The sequence below is a fragment of the Lepidochelys kempii genome, chromosome 15, assembly GCF_965140265.1.
Source record: "Lepidochelys kempii isolate rLepKem1 chromosome 15, rLepKem1.hap2, whole genome shotgun sequence".
Classification (NCBI taxonomy): domain Eukaryota; kingdom Metazoa; phylum Chordata; order Testudines; family Cheloniidae; genus Lepidochelys; species Lepidochelys kempii.
The window spans coordinates 31,165,304-31,187,825 of NC_133270.1; the positions used below are offsets into that span (position 1 = coordinate 31,165,304).

At 47.4% G+C, this 22,522-nt stretch overlaps 1 protein-coding gene across 2 annotated transcripts in view; it reads right to left on the reverse strand.

Annotated features, from left to right (window-relative positions):
- Positions 1–6: 6 nt before the first annotated feature.
- TPST2 (tyrosylprotein sulfotransferase 2) overlaps positions 7–22,522 on the reverse strand; it is a 44,408-nt gene continuing 21,892 nt past the window's right edge. The window contains exons 1-5 of one of the 2 annotated variants that reach the window (XM_073313716.1): positions 11,893–12,177; positions 11,498–11,565; positions 6,089–7,020; positions 2,705–2,903; positions 7–1,459 (exon numbers count right to left, since the gene is read on the reverse strand). In XM_073313716.1, coding sequence (XP_073169817.1) covers positions 1,394–1,459; positions 2,705–2,903; positions 6,089–6,936 — 1,113 coding nt within the window. In that variant the 5' untranslated portion in view covers positions 6,937–7,020; positions 11,498–11,565; positions 11,893–12,177 and the 3' untranslated portion in view covers positions 7–1,393. Of the gene's footprint in view, positions 1,460–2,704; positions 2,904–6,088; positions 7,021–11,497; positions 11,566–11,892; positions 12,178–22,522 lie in introns of those variants that run through there. The other variant, XM_073313715.1, reaches the window with a different exon arrangement.

Sequence of the window (22,522 nt, forward strand, 5' to 3'; positions counted from 1 at the left end):
ACCCAGATCTTCATCACTGCAATGCATTCTACATGGGACTACACCTGACAGCCATTCAGTACCTGCAGCTGGTGGTTCCTGCAGGGAGCACAGTTACACCCATCCATGGCAGGCTGCACTAGTTTCTGAATCTGGCAATTCAAAGCAATGATTTTCACTTGTGAATCTCTAAATGCTTTTAATGCTGGCTACCTGAGAGGTGCCTTTCTCCTCACATACTACTGTGACAGCCGAAATCACTGCTTACTTTAACAGTTCCCATACTAAACAGGCAGAGTCTTGGTTTCCCATGCCCCTTACTTGGACACAGCCCTAGTGTATTGACCATTAGGCTATCATGTGTCATAAGAACATGAGAATGGCTGTGCTGGGTCAGACCAATGGTCTTTCTAGGCCAGTATTCTGTATTCTGACAGTGGCCAATGCCAGGTGCTTCAGAGGGAATGAACAGAACAGGGTAATTTATCAAGTGATCTATCCCATTGTCCAGGCCCAGCTTCTGGCAGTGACAGGCTTAGGGACACACAGCATCTGGTTGTGTCCCTGACCACCTCTGCTAACAGCACCTATCCGCCAGGAACTTGTCTAATTTTTTTTTTAAACCCAGTTTTACTTTTGGCCTGCACAACATCTGCTGGCAACAAGTTCCACAGTTGTGCATTGTGTGAAAAAGTCCTTCCTTATATTGTTGTGTCCTATCTATTTAAGCAGTATTTTCTAGGGGGATAGAGGAAAGGGTTTAAAGTTCTTTGACCTTCACCTCTAGTGCCAGTGTGATTGCACAAAATTGTAAAGTGCTTCCCGATTGTACACCCGTGCAAAGGGAGCAGTTTGATTAGTGACACATGAAACAATTATACACTGAGAGGACGATCAGAACCAGAAGCCATGTTCTGGAACGTTTACACTCTCTAGATTAGACACCCCTCCCCCCGCTTCCCACTCCACACATGGCAAGACACAGAACAGCAGGTCAAGAGTCAGGGGCCTCAGGGAAGAGAGCGTGTCCGGAGGGACGAGAGGCAGCGGCAGTGTTTGGATCAGATGAATGCACAGACACCCCACAGAAAGCAAGAAGCCAAGAGTGAGAGAAAATAACGTTAGCAGGAAGGAGGGGCGGGCATGAATGTATGCAGGGCTTGGATAGTGATGACCAGCAGCTAAAATTTCATACAACCAGACAGGACACCAGTGAAAGGATCCAGGGTTGGCGTGACATGATCAGCACGACGGGAGAGGAACAACTGTGCAGTGGAGATTTGGATGGGCTAAAGCAGGAGATGCAAGTGAGTCAGGTATCCCAAGGACAGAGCTGCTGCCCAACTCTGTGCACTCATGTGAGGGACCAGACATGCCACGAATCCATCCAAAATGAAGGTATAACCTGGAGAAGTCACTGGGCTCTCACCTGAAGACGCCCTTTCAGATTGGCTGGTGTTTTAAAATCCCCCTTCATAACCTATGGAAGGAATGAAACCAGAGTGACTCCACTTTGTACAGACTAGCTGATGCTTAAGCAGCCCTTCTGCCTCATTAGCTGCCTGGCATGTCATAGCGTGTCTGAACCAGAAGCAAGCCTCAAAGGCCTGAGCAATAGCCTGGCGTATGCATCGTGTGTGAAGTGATTTTGTTCTGCCCTCCTGGGCAGATCGCTAGCGCTGTGGGCCGAGGTACAATTTCAGCACAGAGATGGCGTTTGACATCGGACAGTGGCTGCGGTGCAGTCCTCAGGACTTCTGCTAAAAGTGGTTTCTCTGGGCTGTGCTGCACTCCCTCCCTTCTCACCCAAGGGGGAATTTTTTAAAAACTGCATTAAGAAGGGATCTTTTGTACAATGACCATTTTCCACGTTCACGTTGACAAAAACTGAAGGGCTCCACTTTACTCAGGAATCCTGCCGGGTCTGGATCCTGGGAGAGCCTCTCATCCCACTTTCCACTGCTGTTAACATGGCTTGCAGGGACTGGAACAGTCCTCAAAGCCAGTGCCACAATCAGAGCAGCCAATCAAGCCAGCTCCAGGGGCTGGTATTTCAATGCATCATGCACACAGATGGTACCAAACCACCTAGATCATGAAAACAGAGTCTGCCCTTGGTTCTGTGCATATCATAACAGGACCCCATTCATGACTGTGGCCTCTGGGTATTACTGCAATAAACCATCAGCACCACCTCATAGCAGCTCCCTGAGCTAGTTCTCCTCGTCCAGGACTTGCCTGGTCCTCCTGGAGTCCTGCCTTTGAGGGGGAGGAGAGTTTGACCTGGGCCCAAGCAGAAACAAGGACATGAGAAGATTCCCTCCATTTAGTAACCAGCTCGTGGCTCTGCAGCACCACCTAGCAGGGGCTGTAATTTCCAGAGCAGCACACACAAATCCTCTGGGGAATGTCTCTTTGGCCTTGGCACAGCTGCAGTAGGAGCACTGTCCCAGAACATGACCTTGCATTCCTTCTGCACCCAGCCTCCCCTTGACTGGAGTGAGTCTGGGGTGAGCTACGGAATGAAGCACCGATTTCTAGGTCTTCCACTAGGGAGAGACTGGCGTTTTCTAGCGCTAACAGCTTTGCGTAAATGCAGAGGTATGTAAGTCAGTATTACATATAGTAAATCCACATTTCTGTGGCTATTTCGTATTTGTAACGTGTCACTCCCACCATCATCCAGTGACGCTCAGCATGCTAAGCAGACAGTAGAAATACTCACCCTGTGGGTGTTGTTGATTACCAAGGGGTCTGGGTTCCCATAGTTGGGTGGATTTGCATATGGGTCATAGCCAAGCCTAGAGAGCATTGGTGCTATCTGGGCCATGTCTTGCAATACGTCCCCTGGAATGTGCCCGATCCATTTGGACAAAGCTTCCAAGTTTACAGGCTTAATAACCTGGTCTGTTGATCTTTCTATCCTGAAAAGAGAGTAGAAATCAGTCACTTGGGTTTTGGATGTATGTTGTGTTCATACGTAGGAGCCGGCAGCTGGGTTATTGCCATTTGAATTCTCATTCTCAGTGCCCGAGAGACGCGTGTAGCTCAGATATTTTCAGCGTCTTCAGGATACAAAGCTCATACAGCAGAGGCTTCAAAGCTATCTATCGGTAAAGCACCAGTGCCATCATTAGGATGGTGAAGCTGCAGGGCCAAAGACCCAACACTAACACACCACGCCACGTGTTTCAATACCCAAGTGCAAAGCCGTGTGGGAACCGGAGTCACTGATATATCCCCATCCTCAACCTTCCCGAAGTGCCACCTCTTGCCACAGAAGTTGAAGGGGAAATGCTGTGCTACCCACTCTCTGCTGAGGTGGCCTAAGAAGTCCTGGGCACTCTTCCCGGCCTAGGGACGCTCCTGTTTGTCCTGCCCACCTTGCTGGGCCTTCTGTGTTAGATCATCTGCATCTGTTTCCCCTAGCGAGGGAAAGCGTGTCCCCCACTGCAATCGGTGCATTGCTGCCAGTCTGAGCTATGCCCTCCGCAGCGACAGTCTGCCCCTGCAGTCAAAGGCAGAGCAGCCTCTCTCACTGCACAAACTGTCCCTTTACATTTTGAGACAGCAAAGTTAACGTCCTGTAATTAGGCAGATTTACATAATTTGCATGAAAATTAGAGCCCTCCCCAGAGACAGTTCTGTTTATTCAGGACACGTAAATCTCTGGCACGGCACGAGAAGAAGCTGCAGTTGGAGTGCGGCAGGTGCCACCAGACCATGAAGGATCCAGGGCGCCTAAGGCTCTTGAGATAAAGCCTCCAATCCCAACCTGTCTCCCCGTCAGGCCTTGGAGATCAGTCACTGATTTCTAAACTGTTCGGAAGGGACAGGCATTCCTACGGCCCAAACCTCTCACCCCAGTTACTACAGGAGAAAAATCAAAGGAATTTGTGGCTACCTGCCACACAGATGTCATGGGAAAGGAGACCCCGGGAACTGGGCAGCATTAGTAAATTAATGAGCTATTCGCTAGTAAGTTAATGGACTATTTGCTCTCAGCAGATTTTTAAAGATACGAAGCCCAACAGAGGCCATCAGTTCCCCTAAGAAATAAGCCTGCATCTACCACAGTAGCTGCTCTCCCCTTCCCTTGCTACCACAAACCACAATTCCTTGGCTGGGGAGGGTTTATAGCGAAGGAAAGACAAGGCCGTAAAGGAGAAAAGCTCTAGCCCTGAGTGAACTGCATGCTCCCCATCCTCTGCACTCCCTCTGCTCAGCTGCGCCCAGTTCCTGCATGGTACATCTGCAATGTTCACGCCTTACACACCACGGAAAGCCAGACTCGAAGAGGCTCTACAGATTCACAACAGCCACTGGTCCAACACCCCCCATTCACTAGCATCAGCATTGTAGTGACTTGCCTTGGGACTGATCACCTGGGCTAGAGCCCCTAATTCTGGAAAATAAAGTGCTCTTTGAGGCCCTAATGCCCCTCTGGGGTCTTTAACTAATATGGGACTTTAATCACTCTTCCCACCCCTCCCTCCCTCAAGTAGCTAGGCCCTCAGTTACACAGCAGGGCATACTGGAGCATCAGTTCAACTGTGACGCAGAGAACTACACCCAGTAAAACACTGACTAGCGTGAAACAGCATTTTACAAGGGTACTGAATCACAAATCACATGCAGTCAGCTTCCACTGCTACTCTCTCTTTGGGAAGAACTTTTTAGGGTAAGTCTACACGGCAAAGAGACACTTGCGGCTGGCCAGTGCCAGCTGACTCAGGCTCGTGGGGCTCGGGCTACGGGCTGTGTAACTGCAGTGTAGATCTCTGGGGCTCGGGCTGGAGGACAGGCTCTAGGATCCTGCGAGGTGGGAGGGTCCCAACGCTCAGGACATCCTGAATGTCTACACCGCAATTAAACCGCCCTGCAGCCAGAGCCCCACTAGCCTGAGTTCACAGGCACAGGCCAGCCACGGGTGTCTCACTGCAGTGCAGACATAACCTTAGTGTTGAGGAAAGTATGGCCTGACAACGTCCCCCCCTTCCCTTGCTCAGAGAAAGAGAAAAACCATACAGCGGGTTCTTTCTCCTCCACCTCCCCGTTCTGGATGGAGAAAACTAACAGAAAAAGACGGTTAGAAGGCAGACGTGTCTAGCTAGTTCCTATATATCCGTGTTTACAGTTAGAGGTTGGGTTAGGTTAGTCTAAGGTCACCAAGTAGCCAAAATGATCACTACAAACAACTGCAGCAAGAAGCTCAAAATATGAACAGGTTTCAGAGTAACAGCCGTGTTAGTCTGTATTCGCAAAAAGAAAAGGAGGACTTGTGGCACCTTAGAGACTAACCAATTTATTAGAGCATAAGCTTTCGTGAGCTACAGCTCACTTCCTCAGATGCATATCGTGGAAACTGCAGCAGGCTTTATATATACACAGAGAATATGAAACGGGTGGGAATAGGTATTGTTTCATATTCTCTGTGTATATATAAAGCCTGCTGCAGTTTCCACGATATGCATCTGAGAAAGTGAGCTGTAGCTCACGAAAGCTTATGCTCTAATAAATTGGTTAGTCTCTAAGGTGCCACAAGTCCTCCTTTTCTTTTTTCAAAATATGAAATCGCTTTAAACACGCATGTTGTGCGTACACACTTCTTTATCCCATGATCACGTCAGAACTATGTGGGGCAAGAGGCAGTGGGAGGTCAGGAAAACTCAGCTGCATGCTACCTAAAACAATTCAGTGCTCGCTGGAATGTAATCCAATGTTTAAAGAAATATTTGGGAATGGGTAGAAAAAGAGAAAGGGGACACAGATTACCCCAAAACTGGAGCTCCTTCAACAGGACTCTGCCAAAGCAGAGCCTGAAATCATCCCCTTATTTATAAGTCGGACGACTGAGATGTCACCATTCTCAAAACTCCTCACCTACGCAGCTAACCACGGTCAGGGACACCGCCACTGTGACATTCACGCAGTTCTTTACTTAGACGCACACAAATACGCTACAGCAGAGTTGGGTGCATCGATCCCTCTGCTCCTGGAAACCAGGCATGAAAATAAGCAACAAGGTGGGCCCCAAGAAGGTTTGGCAAGAACCCGCTCCGCCCAGGCAGGAGTCTCTTTGGAAAGCAGCGGCCATACAGACACTCACTTGGAAAGAGAGACTCCGCCTGGTTTCCCTATTAACTCTTCATGGTGCAGCACTGCGTCGCTCCAGGAAATGTCTAGGAACTGCATGATGACACGCATGGAGTGCTCGGGGTGCAGCACTAGCTGCTCATAGTAGACTGGCAGGCACCTGGACCGCCCAATCTCTACGCACTGGGAATACATCACCTCGATCGCTTTGTTCCACTTTGCAAGGCAGTCTCGGTAGCTGTTCAAGTCAAAGCCTGCAATCGTTACCTTCCTTGTGATCATGGAATGGACAGAAGCCCGGCCATCTCGAACCATCAGCAGAAATTTGGAATTGGGAAAGAGTCTGGAAAGGTAGACAGAGGATTTTAACGTGAAGGGGTCCTTGTTACATAGATATCTGGCTGGCTCACCATGCTTGGCTATGACTTCCAGGATAAATGCCTGCATGGCAGCGTCCAGGACTTGGTCCGTCACTCCTGCTTCATCCAAGCGCATCTTTTCACGCCCAGATTTGGACCAGGCCTGGCGCATTGCCAGCACCCGGGGAATAATGCGAGTCTCTTCTCCACAGCGGATTTCTGGATGCGCATCCAGCATGGCTCTCATGAGAGTCGTGCCGCTCCGCGGGACCCCACCAATAAATATCAGAGGCATCTCCTTGCTGTACCGGTACTCGACACGACTGGAGTCCACCACGACCAGTTCTTCATTTTCTGGTCTCATCAGCCCATGCTTCCGCTTGCCATAGCCCTTGCCCAGTAGCTCCTGGCACTCCAACATCTGCTGGCCAACGTGCACAGTCACCATCAGGGCAATAGCAAAGCCAAGCCCCAGCAACACCCGCCGCATGGTGATCCGCATTCTGTTCCTCTGCACATAGGCTGGGAGACCGAAGGGTCCTCTGCCTTCAGCTTTCACTTAGGAAGCAGCCAATCCCATGCGCGTCTGCAAAGAAAACAGCACATGTTCAAAGAAGTCAGGGGCACACATCTGGTTACCTGGCCCGTCTCCTACTGAACCACCTGACACCAGGAGAGCCTCAGCCTCCAATCAATCACACAAAGACCTACTGATCACCTCAACTTGGCCCTGACCAAGCCATTTGTCTTGTCTGCTTGGAACTAACTCCAGCTTCCACCACAACTCCTGAGAGACCATTTCAGGGTCTAATCAACCTCATGATTTATCACCATCTTACATCCCCAAAAGAATGGCAAAGTGATTTTCAGATTGTGCGTAAAGAGATCTTTCCTTGCTGCTGGGGAGGAAGGTACCTGTTTACCAGCAATGCTGTGCAGCAGTTTAGCAGAGGAAATTAAGAATAACATATCCAGGAAACCCTTTGGGAAGTATTTCCAAAACATCCAGAACAAATTTCCTTGGCTTATCTTCATCCCATTTACTTCCTTCTATTAAATATGTGTTGCTCTGAAGCAAGTATTTTAATCAAAACAGAGAAGAACTGAAGTAAAAACAGAACAGAACCCTCCAAGCCCTGGGTATTCCATGCGAGCAATTCTGGAAGAGTGGGAATGCAGCAAAAGCGCCAGCCTTTCTTTACTAGCTCAATGGCAGAGCTTTTGTATTTATGGACGGGGGCATTTTGGCTTAGCTAGGCTTTTCCCTTCTCATGAAGGCCAAGAAAACATCAACCTCCAAGGTGACAGACTGATTTACTGCCCTCCATCCCAGATGTGTCCCCAATCCGTTCTTGCAGTTTTCCCTCTGTTGTATTACACATATTCACTGAAGTACACAACACAACCCTTCTATCAGTTCCATAAACAAGAAGTTTCCTGTATACATTTGTTTACTTTGATTAGAAATTAGCTATGACATGAGAAAACTCTTCCCATTTGATTTCCAGGAGGTTGGTGGGTTTGCTTCAGCAGAAGCAATGGCTAATGAGCATCAAATTGGGTTAATTATTAAACAAACTACTTATTTGAAGGTTTAGTGTAAACACTAGCAGCAAGCATTGCCAATATGAATACCTCCCTGCCAGAAACCGACCTTAAAGAAAGTTTCCCCTTGAAACACTGAAGCTTTCATTTGGCTCTGCCGTGAAGACCCGACTTCTCTGCAGGAGATTCAGGCAGGAGGATTGTTGCTCCTGCAAGTCTGTCTCTTGCTCTGCTGATTCCACAAAGCTCCTGTTAAAACTGGCAAACCATCCCTCCCCCTTTCCCGGCCGAACCCACTAGTGCAGGTTTTGCAATCCCACCCCTAGGTCACAGAGGGCTTTTCGGGTAAATTCCTTGCAATGCATGGATTTGGACAGAAGTTGAACATGGGAGAGAGGAAGGGAATCGCTGTGCATTTTATTTCACTGCCAATCCAAAACACTGCCTAAGAAAAATATTTTCTCCTCAAAAATTTCTTAATGAAAGCAAGCACGTAACAGTGGCCCATGTAACCACACAGAGCAGTCCATTTTCACACTCTGCAGGGCATTGGCTGTGTGCAAATTTGCGGATGATACTAAACTGGGAGGAGTGGTAGATACGCTGGAGGGGAGGGATAGGATACAGAAGGACCTAGACAAATTGGAGGATTGGGCCAAAAGAAATCTGATGAGGTTCAATAAGGATAAGTGCAGGGTCCTGCACTTAGGATGGAAGAACCCAATGCACAACTACAGACTAGGGACTGAATGGCTAGGCAGCAGTTCTGCGGAAAAGGACCTAGGGGTGACAGTGGACGAGAAGCTGGATATGAGTCAGCAGTGTGCCCTTGTTGCCAAGAAGGCCAATGGCATTTTGGGATGTATAAGTAGGGGCATAGCCAGCAGATCGAGGGACGTGATCGTTCCCCTCTATTCGACATTGGTGAGGCCTCATCTGGAGTACTGTGTCCAGTTTTGGGCCCCACACTACAAGAAGGATGTGGATAAATTGGAGAGAGTCCAGCGAAGGGCAACAAAAACGATTAGGGGTCTGGAACACATGAGTTATGAGGAGAGGCTGAGGGAGCTGGGATTGTTTAGCCTGCAGAAGAGAAGAATGAGGGGGGATTTGATAGCTGCTTTCAACTACCTGAAAGGGGGTTCCAAAGAGGATGGCTCTAGACTGTTCTCAATGGTAGCAGATGACAGAATGAGGAGTAATGGTCTCAAGTTGCAGTGGGGGAGGTTTAGATTGGATATTAGGAAAAACTTTTTCACTAAGAGGGTGGTGAAACACTGGAATGCGTTACCTAGGGAGGTGGTAGAATCTCCTTCCTTAGAGGTTTTTAAGGTCAGGCTTGACAAAGCCCTGGCTGGGATGATTTAACTGGGAATTGGTCCTGCTTTGAGCAGAGGGTTGGACTAGATGACCTTCTGGGGTCCCTTCCAACCCTGATATTCTATGATTCTATGTGTCTGGCACGCTGCTCCTCTTTACTGTGCATGGTACTGTACAAAGAGCAGCAGTTCTGGGCCCAGGGACTTTACAATCGAGTTACATGTCTCTGAAGTGATGAATTGGTCATTTGACTTTTTAATATATTTCATCTCCAAAAGCAATTTAAAATGCCCACTAGCCTCTGGTCTCCACCGCCTTTATAGCTGGAATGGACAGAAATTCAGACTAACTGGACTGTAATGGGATGTAGTTCAAAAGTCTAAGCAGAGGTAAAAAAAAATGATTTTAAAGGGAGGATGGTAGTTTGTATTAAATGGGGCAGGCAAATACGGTTTATGGTTAACATTTCCTACCAGGATTCCCTTGTAGCCCCACTGGCTCGTCAAGGTCACTTAGAGGTGAGGACATGGCTCATTTGGGCACCTGAAATGGGTAGAGTGCTGTGAATCTGACACCACAAACACGGGATTCCAGGAAAACTGACCAGCCAGAACATGCCACATGCCAGAATCCTGAAGTGAAACCTGCTGCACAGCCCGGAGTATGTTCTTGGCCCTCCACTGTGCAGACAGCATGGCGAGCCAGGCTAGGGGTGCGGGACGAAGTTGCTTTCAGGGACTGTGATCTCAAATGTTATTCAGCTCTCCTCCTGCCCATCCATGTGCTTGTTCAACTACTGCCAAGGCAGATGGCAAATATGCAGCATTTACAGAGACTGTTTGGCCTCTAATCTTGCCTGCTAGCCATTTAAAAAGAAAAAAGAGCTCTTAAAATACTGGATCTATCTGCTTCAGGGTGACAGACATACAGACAGCCTGCTGTCTGAGCACATGACTAGGGAACAAGAACCCATAGGTTCTAAGCCCTGATGTGATGCTGACTCCATCTGTGTCTGGAACATGTCACTTCTCTCTCCCCCTCCTTCCCCAATGGTAACAAGGGGTACACTTGCTGTGGGGCAGCCAAAGGGGTGTTGCCAAGACCAGACTGCTACCCCAAGTAATACCTATTATTAGATGGGTTTCAGAGTAACAGCCGTGTTAGTCTGTATCCGCAAAAAGAAAAGGAGGACTTGTGGCACCTTAGAAACTAACCAATTTATCTGAGCATAAGCTTTCGTGAGCTACAGCTCACTTCATCGGATGCATCGGAAGTGAGCTGTAGCTCACGAAAGCTTATGCTCAAATAAATTGGTTAGTCTCTAAGGTGCCACAAGTACTCCTTTTCTTTTTATTAGTAGATGGGGTCACTAAAACATCCCTAAACTCAGAGTTCCTAAACAAACACAAGTGAGCCTGCTCACTAATGCGAGGTCAAAGGTGCAACTAAGCTCGAGCTGCTTTCTGCAGTCTTCTGCGGCAGCATTCACCAACAGGTTCTAGGGCTTGGTGTGAACGTCCATCATCGGGAAGATCAATTCCCTCCACTGCAGACATTGCTGGATGAAATTCTATGGCCCGTGTCATGCAGATGGTGAGATTACATGATTACGGCACAAACCCCGTTGGCCCTAACATCCATGAAAAAGTCCTCAGTTACTGTCTTCTTCCCTCCCACACAGGATCCAGGGACTTAAAATCCTACTAGCCTATGGACAAAAGTTCATCAACAGAAACCAAAGAGCTAAAGGCTTCACCAGAGCTCAGCTGCTCAGTAAAACCCCAGCACGCTTACGGCTGGTGCTCTGACCCATGGGACACATTGACGAAGATGGAGTGCCATCCAGAGAGCCAGAAACTCCATCTTCAACCAGACTGAGAATTTAGTCACGGCTTTAAAGGAAGCAAAATGCAGCATGCAGAGGAACAGCTGAGCTGTGGCCAATGTAGCAATAAGGATCAATACAAACCCAAATTCACAAAAAATCCCTGCAATTAAAAATCTCCCCTATTTTGCATTCTGATTAGGTATTAATAACAGCAAGATCAGTAATCGCTTCTAGGAGTTTTTGAGAGTGGTAAAATATTAATAAAACAGAAGTGGCTGTGCAGACACAGACATGAAATATTCATTAACTCACTCCCAATATGTCACGCAGGGCCCCACTGCTCTGACAGATCCTCTTTTGATACACTTACCTTTCCCTGGTAAATTCATTTTGCCGTGGGCCGATCTCTGCTCGGCAATACAGATGGCCGATGAATACCTAATGAGAAAAAAACCCACAATGCTGATTTGTTTACAGATAACTGATATTCATCGGAATGGTTAGAAATAAAATGCTCATTCTCAGGGTGCAGTTTTCCATATTGCAGTTTTAACAGCATCTATCAACACACAGATCAGTAATCTTTTAACGTCTACCTGAAAGCCAAAAGACATGCAGCCGCGAGATACAACTGTTATGTTCATCATTCACTGTCTCCACCAAACCTAGCAACTGGCTGGCAGAAACCAGCCTGAATATCTTAACACTGGCAGTGCCACTTGGCTGTCTCAGCTACAGACAAGGCTTAAAAATAAGACTATGCACCTGGCATCACTACCCTGAGCCCATGAAGCGACATTGGCATCATATTCCTCTCATCCCAGGGAAAGGAAACCTTGCAAAGTCCATCGGGTGAATTACAACAAAACTCAGGGAGAGTCTTGGAGCACAGACAGAGGGAGAAGCAAAAAGCAATGAAAATCTCTCTCAAATGAGGGAGGAGGCTGGCTTCCCAAGACCTGAGACGGAGAGAGCAAGAGCCAGGCAGAAGCAGGCAGGATGTGTGAGGCCAGAGAGGATGGCAGACTGACTATATTAGAGTCCCAACTGGTAAACAGAACCATGCCACCTGCTCCAGAGGACACTGCACAGCACCTGCTCTCCCGTTTCATTACAAACTCTGAAATCAGGCAAGAGCCAAAGTGCTGCGGAGGCTCACAAGCCTTTCTGGCAAACCTGCGCTCAGTGTTCGGCTTTGACTGAGGTCATCTGCAATTCTGAGAAAGCTCTGCTTTGAAAATTAGGCTCCTTTGAGCATAACACTCAAAGCAAAGTCAAGGGAATGTGAACCCCAGAGCAAAATAAAACATCAGCAAAGGTCCCTACAAAGCGAGCTTCAAGATTCCCCTGGCGACGACAAACTCTTCCACATTTTGCTCAAGGTTGATTCCTTCACCCTGTTGTCTGTGAAACTGATTTTAGCACAGGAAACTCCCTGGGGCCCAGTAGCGTTTACAATCTACCTGCAGCATGCAGACCCACAAGAAGTGATCTTAACATTGGAACAAAACAGGCACCCACGCGGGGCACACACGCACCCCTCCCTTGGATTTCCAAGGAGCCCTGTCTTCTGCATCTGCAACTGTTAGCTTCCTCTTTGCATACCATACAACAACATGCTGTTTCCAGGAGATGGCTCTGAACCAGGGATAAAAACATTACCAGCGTAACTGCTGCAAGAAGTTTGGTGCCTCTGCAGGCTACCAGCAAGGCAGGCTCCAGTCGCCTTTCGGGTGAAGGGCCTGGAGGGTCTGTGGAGAAGGGGCAGAGACAGAAGGGAGCAAAAACGCACAAAGCAGCACATACCACTTGGCTGCACACAGCAACCAGGCCTATTAGGCTGGAAGGGGATTTCCACCTGGCTCCAGGATTAGCGCCGACGGGATTCTCTCCACAGTATTTCTGGAGCACCCTCTGCTGCAGAGCTAAGCACGGACGCCAGGAGAGCTCTCCACGTACACGACAGGCCTCGGTTTCTGCTGCTGGTGGCGATGATGCACTCATCCATAGGCTGGTGAGCACACTTGGTAACACTACACACCGACCCATCACATAGACAGCTCCCTGCAGGTCCTCGTGGTCGGAGTGCAGCACCTCACCTTCCCAACTGGACATTGACACAGGTTCCCCCGAGATCTGGGGCTTGACTGTCAGAGGTACTGAGCACACACAGCTCCATTAACTTCAACTGGAGTTCTGGGCACTCAGCATCACTGAAAGGCAGGCACTTCTTTGCCTCAGTTTCCCCTGTGCACCAGAGATTTCATTCCTTGCTTCACAGAACGGACTGACGGTATCTGTAGCATTGGGCCAGTACAGAAGCGCTGGATTACTGCTAACGATTTGTAGGATGTGTGAGTGGAACAAGGCAGTCAGCTCTGCCTCTGCTCTAGGGCTAATTAAAAGCCTGGCGGGGGAACTCCACCCAGAACTCTCTGCAAGAGCCTGACAGTTTTGCTGTGTGAGGGGGACAACGAGCCATGAAGAGTGGAGCCACTCTCCACATATGACAATCTACTTTTTACCCAGCCCTCCAGAAGAGACAAGCTGGTGCACTGATCCACTGAGAACAAAATTAAAATAAAAGGAGTAAGCTCTACTGTAGGTCCTGTCTATTAAAAAACAGCTTGCCAGAACGCGAGACGCGGCTCGCCCCAGCTATTAAAGATTACACGATTTTTATTTACATCGTGACTAGATGGAGTTTTAGATTATTCATGCTCCAGAGGAGATGTTTATTCTTCTGGCTACATGGATTTGCAAGTACTTAGTGCTGGAAATTGGATTTGTTATACTGCCTCGTTAATTTCAGGTACCACCGTCCCTAATTACTTCTCCTTCAGATACACAGCAGCCACAGAGAGCAGTTATTCCAGCAACTGAGTGCTAGGATTCCAAATTCCAAGTACTGTGCCCCATCATCGTAGTCACACATTCCAAGGCCAGATGGGACCATTGGGATCCCGACCTCCTGCATAACACAGGGCAGACAACTTCAGCAAATAACTCCTAGGTCTGGGGAAAGCTGATTGTCACAGTTACTAACCAACAGCAGAGGCTTTGGAGTACATTATTAATATTATATATAACTAACTAGTTTGGTGAACTCTGAGTGGCTTGTGACTAAATGCACACAATAGCTCATAAGTGACAGTGACGGGACGTTGTGCATGAAACACGCCCCCACCCTGCCCGCGAGGCGCTGTTACACAACACAAATGGAATCAGTAATACAGAACGGAGGGACACACACAAACAATTAGCTCACGGCAAGCTAGGGCATGAATCTTCACCACCAGAGCCTGCCACAGACCAGAGGTCCACATCAGTGGCTCTCCACCTTTCCAGACTGCTGTACCCATTCAGGAGTCTGATTTGTCATGCATACCCCCAAGTTTCACCTCACTTAAAAACTACTTGCTTATAAAAATCAGACATAAAAAATACAAAAGTATCAGAGTACACTATTGCTGAAAAATTGCGTATGTTCTCATTTTTACCATATAATTATAAAATAAATCGATTGGAATATAAATATTGTACTTACATTTCAGTGTATAGTATATACAGCAGCATAAACAAGTTACAGTCTGTATAAAATTTTAGTTAGTACTGACTACGCTAGTGCTTTTTATGTGGCCTGTTGTAAAATCAGACAAGTATCGAGATGAGTTGATGTCCCCCCGGAAGACCCCTGCATACCACTAGGGGTACATGTACCCCTGGTTGAGAATCACTGGTCCACATGGACCCTGCTGACATGCCTTAACAGTTCATTAACGCACTTTGATCTAATCTGTTTCGAAGAGGACTAGATCAAAGTGTAACGCATTGTTAATGTGCATCAGCAGGGTCCACAGACAGTTAGTGCACAGCAGACTAGTGGGGGCTTGCCATGAACGAATTGTTTGTGTAGTAGACAAGCCCCACACATCTGCAGCCAAGGTGGATCACACATCTACTGTTCTTGGAAACCTTGTTGTTATAAAAAGAAAAGGAGGACTTGTGGCACCTTAGAGACTGTAGCTCACGAAAGCTCATGCTCAAATAAATTGGTTAGTCGCTAAGGTGCCACAAGTCCTCCTTTTCTTTTTGCGAATACAGACTAACACAGCTGTTACTCTGAAACTTGTTATTATAGATTCTGTGCAAATAAAGAGAAAATCCCTCCAGAGAGGATATTCCAGCTAGAGAAATTGCACATAAGGGGCTAACGTTTGGGTTTCCATAAACTGACCTAAGACCTACTCTGGTTAAAACTGTTTGAATGTAGGGTGCATTCTGGCTGACAAAGAAACAGAATAAGAGGGCCTGAGGCCGAGCAGGGCTGAGATGCGGAGAGAATTATCTGCATTTCCAGTCCCAAGGCACATGACAAGGATTCAGGCCTGTCACTGAGAAGGGTCAGCGTCCAGACTCCAGTGGCTCAGGGTGCATTGGCCCAGATTCACAGCGGGAGCCCAGCACTAGAATAGCAGCAGGGGCTCCAGGACCGGGCGGTGGCTGTTCAGCAAAGTGATGTGCAGAGGCCTGCCCCACACCTACCCAGGCTAAACCCCTTCGTTCCTTTGCATGAGCCACAAAAATTAGCAGCAGAGATCTGGGACTGGGAGTGGAACCTACAGCTTTCATGGGCTGTAATTAACTCTCACTGCCACTGTTAGTGGCATGGCAGATCTGGGGAGGGAGCTGCAGCCTGTCTCTGAAAGGCCCCCGGAGCTGCAAGGAGCAGCTTTCTGCAGGGGACGGTGAACAGGTGCACTGCAGACATTCTTCCGGGAACTCCAAGAGCCACCACTCAGCAAAGGCCTTCAGGTTTAGAGAGTTGCACGATGAAGAGAGAGAACCAGAAAAAAATAAAGGGGACAAACATCCATTTACAAAGTCGAAAACTGTTCGAATCCATGAGGCTGAATCTACAAACATCATAACCGTGATTCAACAGCAACACAGCTCCTCTGGGACCACCATAGAGGTGGAGGGTGTAGTGAAGACAGGACCTCCAGTAGGAATAGCTATCACCACCTCAAAACTCACATGCCCTGCCACCCACCGTTGCTATGACCAGTCAGAATTACAGTTCTCAAAGTCACCAGCGTGTGCAGTGCAGAGAGAACTTTCAGGGACTGTCGCTGTCAAACAAATCCCTACCGAGCGCGTGCAAATTGTGGTTACTCAGAAGCTCAGAACTTGGCCGACCTTTGGGCAAATTTGGATAGAGATGGCACCAGGGTGACTCTCCCTGCCAAATGTCAAGTCCCTCCTCTGTAGCATGGAAGTGCTAGATCTTCTCAAAATAAAATTTAAAACAAAATCTTACAGCCAGTCTTATTTTTAATATGGACAGGACAACGTATTTTTCTCTAACCTTGTTCTCTGGAAAGGCTGAACTATTTTAACCGAAACATCCCAAATAATTCAGACTGTGAAAACACCCAGAATGGAAAATTTCAGTCTGAACGGTTATAGTTTGACAAAGTTACAAGCAACTGAAAACAGGGTCTTAGAATGGAAAGCATCAGATAACCTTAATTATAAACACTGCTGCCTGCACTGCCTATAAGAACATAAGAACTACCATCCTGGGTCAGACCAATGGTCCAACTAATCCAGTGTCCTGCCTCTGACAGGGGTCCGTACCAGAGCTTCAGGCCTAGCATACAGAACGGGGCAATTGGAGTTAGCCACCCGGCTTCTGCTCCCAACTTCTGGCAGTCAGAGGCTCAGGATCACAGTGACCTTGTTGTTGCCTCCCTGACCATCTTGGCTAACTGCCATTGATGGACCTATCCTTCATGAACTCATCTAGTTCTTTCTGAGCCCAGTTATACTTAGGCCATTACAGCATCCAATGGCAATGAGTTCCACAGGTTAACGGTGTGTTGTTTGAAAAATTACTTCCCTTTGTTTGTATTCAACCTGGTGCCTATTAATTTTATCTGGTTTTGTATGGTTGGAAAAGATAATGTATCATTTTAGTGTTTGTAAACCACTTTGAAAATGACAAGCACTAGGTAAGTTATTAGAAAGAGAAGGTGGGGGAGGCGAGATCTTTTAATGGACCAACTTCTGTTGGTGAGAGGGACAAGCCTGCGAGTTCACAGTTTCTCAGACCTGAAGAACAGCTTGAAAGCTGCTCTGGGAACTGACATGGCTACAACACCACTGTGTGCACAGAGAAGTTATTGTTAAACATAATTTAATTGCTTCTGAAGGGCAGTACTACCCCTAAAACATCGTTTAGCCCTGTTCAAGGGTGTCTCAGATGCTGGGAAATTCATTAAGGGCTATCTGCATGCAGCACAGAGGAAACTAGTCTGTGCCCCATGGAGCTCTCAATCTATTGTTTCAACCCCAGGGAACCCACACAATACGCAAGTGAAAGGTCTAATCTTGAACTGCTGCAGATAGGTTTGTTCCCTTGGCCCCCTTCGCGTTTTGGTGGATTAACCATATAAAGCTTGTTTCAAGAGACCTGAATGAAGAAAGAGAAGTTGTTTTTGTAACAAGGAAAAGGTTTTCAGAGCAGAAGAGAGGAAAGGTGAGCAAGAAAAGGGACAAAAGGATGTTAGGAGGGAGGGGCATAGGCAGCCGAGTGAAGTGCAGGTGGAGTGGGGGACACAGGAGGCAGGCAGTAGAAACGCATGTTTTGTTTTCAAATCTCTGTGCTGATTTCAATGGGCCATCTGAGTCCTGGCCACACCACTCAACAGGGGATTTGAAAAGCAGAAAAACTTCACCAAGGGCGCCTGCATATGCTGCATGCAAAATGCAGCGAGCCCGGCAGAGGAGTGCCGAACTAGCAACGCCCTGTCCTGCCCTCCCCACTCTGGGCACAGGGGCGCCTGGCTGTGCTGATAATACCCTGAACCCTACCTGGTCTATTCTTGGTTGAGAAAATGGTGCTACAGCCCGACGCCTGCAACTGACTGGGCACCCCCGCCATGACAGCAGTGAAATTGTACGCAGAAGCACACCCTTGTCTAGTCAATGGCAGGGCTGGGACCTTGGTTTTGAGATTGGAGAATCCCTTCTCCACACACATGGAGAGAGGTTAGCTCTGAATTCTCCACTGCCCAACAGCGAATGACCAGGAGCATGTTTGCGGCCCACCCCCAACAAATGCTTCAACTAGCTACGTTTTCGCTTTCTTACAGACTGCCGGAGAGATGTACAAAGCTTTTCATTCTGATTTAACTGAGCCCAGGGACTGCAAGAACGCCGCTCACTGACACAAGGCTGCTTTCATACACACAGAATCAAGTTACAAAGAGGAAAGCCCACAAAGTTCAAATATTCCAGAAAGAAAATTACTTTCAGGCCATCTCCTTGAACAAAAAGTGTATCGTACTACATGTAACACTTGAGTCTCCTCACGGAGTTAGATGCCCAGATTGGACAGAATTTTCATGGGATTTGGCTGCCTATCTGTATTATTCACCTTCAAAAGTCCCCATTAAGTTGACAAAGCATTTTTATTTTCCCAGATTGTCTTCTTTGCACCTTCAACAGTATTTTGTGGCTAGTCAGTCTCATTGGTTTGTGCATAGACAGTTCTTCTCCATGTACATCTTTCACACCACAGACTGGAGAGAAAAATCGGATCGTAAAGCCATTAAAATCATCAGGAGGCTCAAGGGCCTGTTTAGCCCCTGAAACAGCCTAACTTTAAAATTAACCAGATTTCAGCTGACAGTATACAGCTCTGATTTCTTCTATCTTTTTTCCTTTAAAGCATTGCTCAAAGATGTCCTAGCCAAATTCCAACTCAAGTAAATACACTCCAGCTACCTAAAACGCCTCCTTTAACTTCCATTACGAGGTATTCCTCTTCAATTCTTGTCCTAAACTGCATAACACCACTATACAGCAGTCAAGCCAATGCAGAGTTACAGCCCAGAGATGGCTGCAATTCAGGGATGGTTGGAGCCACACATATCCTTCAAATGCTCTGCACAAAGGCCGCTGGCTCCCTGTTCATAGCCAGTTGCAGGACTGGGTCCACAATCCGTGAAGCGCTCTGGAACACTTTGGGACAGAAGATGTTAAACAATGCAATAACCTCAGGATATTTCTCGTGTTCTATTTCCCTTTGGTCATATTTATACTTGAGCAGCTTTTCAATATCAACTTCACACCTGAAACAGCCTTGCATCTTGCTGCACGTGGAAGGCATTGGTTCATAACTGCAGCGGCTCAAGGTATTTTAGATTTTAGGATTGTTTCTCTGTGGAACTCAAACCTCAAGCACAACCTCTGACACTGGGACATATGGAGGGGCTTACCTCCATTTTTAAATACTTTGCAAGAACAGGTTTGATGGCTTTGATCTACAGATTACAGAAGAGCGAGCACAGGCTTCAAATACTTGAGTCTGTTGCTAAGAAATATTGAGAGGTAAAACCCAGAGCCATGAAGAATGTTCACAGATGAGTACTCTTAGAGCATTATCCAAGCTCCCAAGAGAGTCTGGTCAGGGATGCACAAACAAAGCCAGGCTGCTGTAACAGGCTTTAAATCAAATCAACAAAGATTTGACAGACATTTTACAGCACAAATGTACTGTTTGTTTATTGCCTCAGGGCTGCTGTGATTAGAAAACATTTTATTATCCTTCTCAATGCTAAAACGTTTTTGAAATAATAAAAAACCCACCAATTTGCAGCATTTTCCACTTTATTTTCTCCTGTTCCAAGTGAAGAGAGTGACACTAGTTTATCATGTATCACGCGTGTTCAGAGTATGGCTCCAGCATGCTGATTTCCACTTGCCCTCCAGAATGCTGACTGTAAGCATGCGCTTCTTTCAAACCAGGTTATTCATTTTAAAGTACCTAAAGTTAAAAAAGCCCATGGGAGACCCGCTGTTGGAGCAGCAGAGCCAAACCGCTGGAATCAGCTGTCATCCCCTGCTCTGCTGAAATAAAACCAAACACTGCATTTGTGTACGATGTCCTTTAACTCTCCCCCACCCGTTTCTTCTTTTACAGGTGCTTCATCAGTGTGGCACAGCTTCCAGTTCTCGCTGCCCCGGCATCTCTCAGGCAATGTCGCTTGAACAGAAGCACTGACTAGCACAGCTAGATGTGGCCCCTAACCAGCGGTTTGATTTAATTTGTTTCTTGCATGAACACGGGTCACAGCCACTGGGGTCTCTTCCTTTTTTAACAGGTTTCAGAGCAGCAGCCGTGTTAGTCTGTATTTGCAAAAAGAAAAGGAGGACTTGTGGCACCATAGAGACTAACCAATTTATTCGAGCATAAGCTTCCCTGAGCTACAGCTCACTTCATCGGATGCATCACGAAAGCTCATGCTCAAATAAATTGGTTAGTCTCTAAGGTGCCACAAGTCCTCCTTTTCTTTTTCCTTTTTTAAACGTTCCCAGAAGAGCCAGCTCTGCCTCATGTTGGGCACTGGGTGCCTTCTACATAGTGAGAAGCAGGACATACAGCTAAGTTTTGGTTTTATTTTATTTTAAGCTTTCTACGTACATCTCAGGCTGGTCCCAGCTGGTCCTAGATGGCTAGGACATCTGGCTGTTCACACCTGACACCACAAACGCTCAGCTACCAGGGGAGGCATGCTACGGAAATGGTTATGAATACTCCCAGCCTCAGAGTAGAACGTTGCCTTCCCCATTGAGGCCAAGATGCATCGGTCCCTCAAACGTTTCCTTTCCCAGCTTCTGGTGGATGGGGAGCACACACGGACTCTTAAAAACGTCCATCCAACTGCTTCTGAGATTCCAGCATTTAGTCTATGGACAGGATCCAAGGAACAAACCTCCTGGAGCAGGAAATTCGGGGAGACTGTCTCAACTTCATGCATGCCAACATGCGTGACCTCCCAGCAGTTACAGAAATCGTGTGCCCAAGACAAAGGGAAATTTCTCCACCCATCCTGCGCCCCGCCAGCTCCCCTGGAATACTTCCAGGGCCTTGCACTCAAAGTGAGTGAGGCAGCAGAAATTTGGGTTAGGTTCATTTTTTCTTTTTGAGGCATTCCCCATCCCTTGTAGCACTGAGTAAGATTTCAACATGCCAACCTCAAGTTTGTCATATTCCCTTTGAACACAAATTCACTTACTGACCCATAATCCCCTAGAAAGGTCTAGCAACCAAATTGTGAAATGGACAGCTGTCAGGGAAGGGGGAGAGGGGAGGGGGAGAGAGGTGACAATCTTGTGCCCAGAACTTTAGAAATATCATCTCTTTTGCAAAGAAAGGTTTCAGGAGGCACGGACACCTTATGAGAGGAGTCCAAAGTCAGAAGAGAAAGAAAATAGAAAAGGAACTCTTCCCTATAGAAGGAACCTATTGAAAAAAAAACCCAGCAGCTGACATGGACAGAATCAGAATAACCTGCAAGGAAACTCTCTTTAGAAAACCACTGGCACGTCAAAACAACAGCCCAGCCCCCCTGGAGTTAAAGGCTTTGTGGGTTAGTTATCCGGAGCGAGGGACCACTCCCCTCCCTGTCCATTCCCAACACACACAGCTCCAATGGTGATGAAAACTTAGGCTTGGTGAACTCTTAAAAGTGAGGTCAACATAGAAAAACGCCTCTGACCGATGTAGCTCGCGGACCTAGTTCCCAGTGCAGACGCAGCTGTGCCTACGTAGCTAATTTTCTTCGGGGAGGTGGTATTCCTACCCAGAAGGAAAATCCCTCCCATTAGCACAGGCTGCATCTACAGGGTTATGCTGGCATAGGTACGCTCCCACATTCCCCATGGTGTAGACACAGGCTTAGGCTAGGTCTACATAACGGAGCCTGTACCAGCATGCTTAGGTTGACATAGCACCCTTGTACATGCCAGCAGAAGCAGTTTTTCTGTCTGGTCAGGATACCAGCTCCCCAGTGGATGGTAGCTATGCTGACAGAAGGACTCTCTTGTCAATATAGCTGAGCCTACACTGGGGCTTTAGAAGGCACAATGGTGTTTTTCTCACACCCCTGACCAATGTCACCAGGACAATATAAGTGTTAAGTGCAAACCAGGCTGCATACAATGTTTCAAGTGCTCCTGTGATTCCCACGGAGTCTGCATGGGCTCTGAGGAAGCCCTGGCTGGGATGATTTAGTTGGTGTTGGTCCTGCTTTGAGCAGGGGGTTGGACTAGATGACCTTGTGAGGTCTCTTCCAACCCTGATCTTCTATGAATGAGCCTCCTGGAGCAGGAATTAAAAGCTGCAAGAAAAGTCACTGATCTGTGCAGCAGCTAGTGGGGGGGACAACCATGAATCCTGCCTCTCCAGACGTGTTCCCGGTATCCTGCCTACCAGATGTAGCTTCCAGCTCAGTTAACTGCCAAGCAAAATTCCACCAAATTGCCAAGCAAAATTCTCTGAGGATAAAATCTTATCTGCCAAATGCAACAATATCCAATTCTGCAC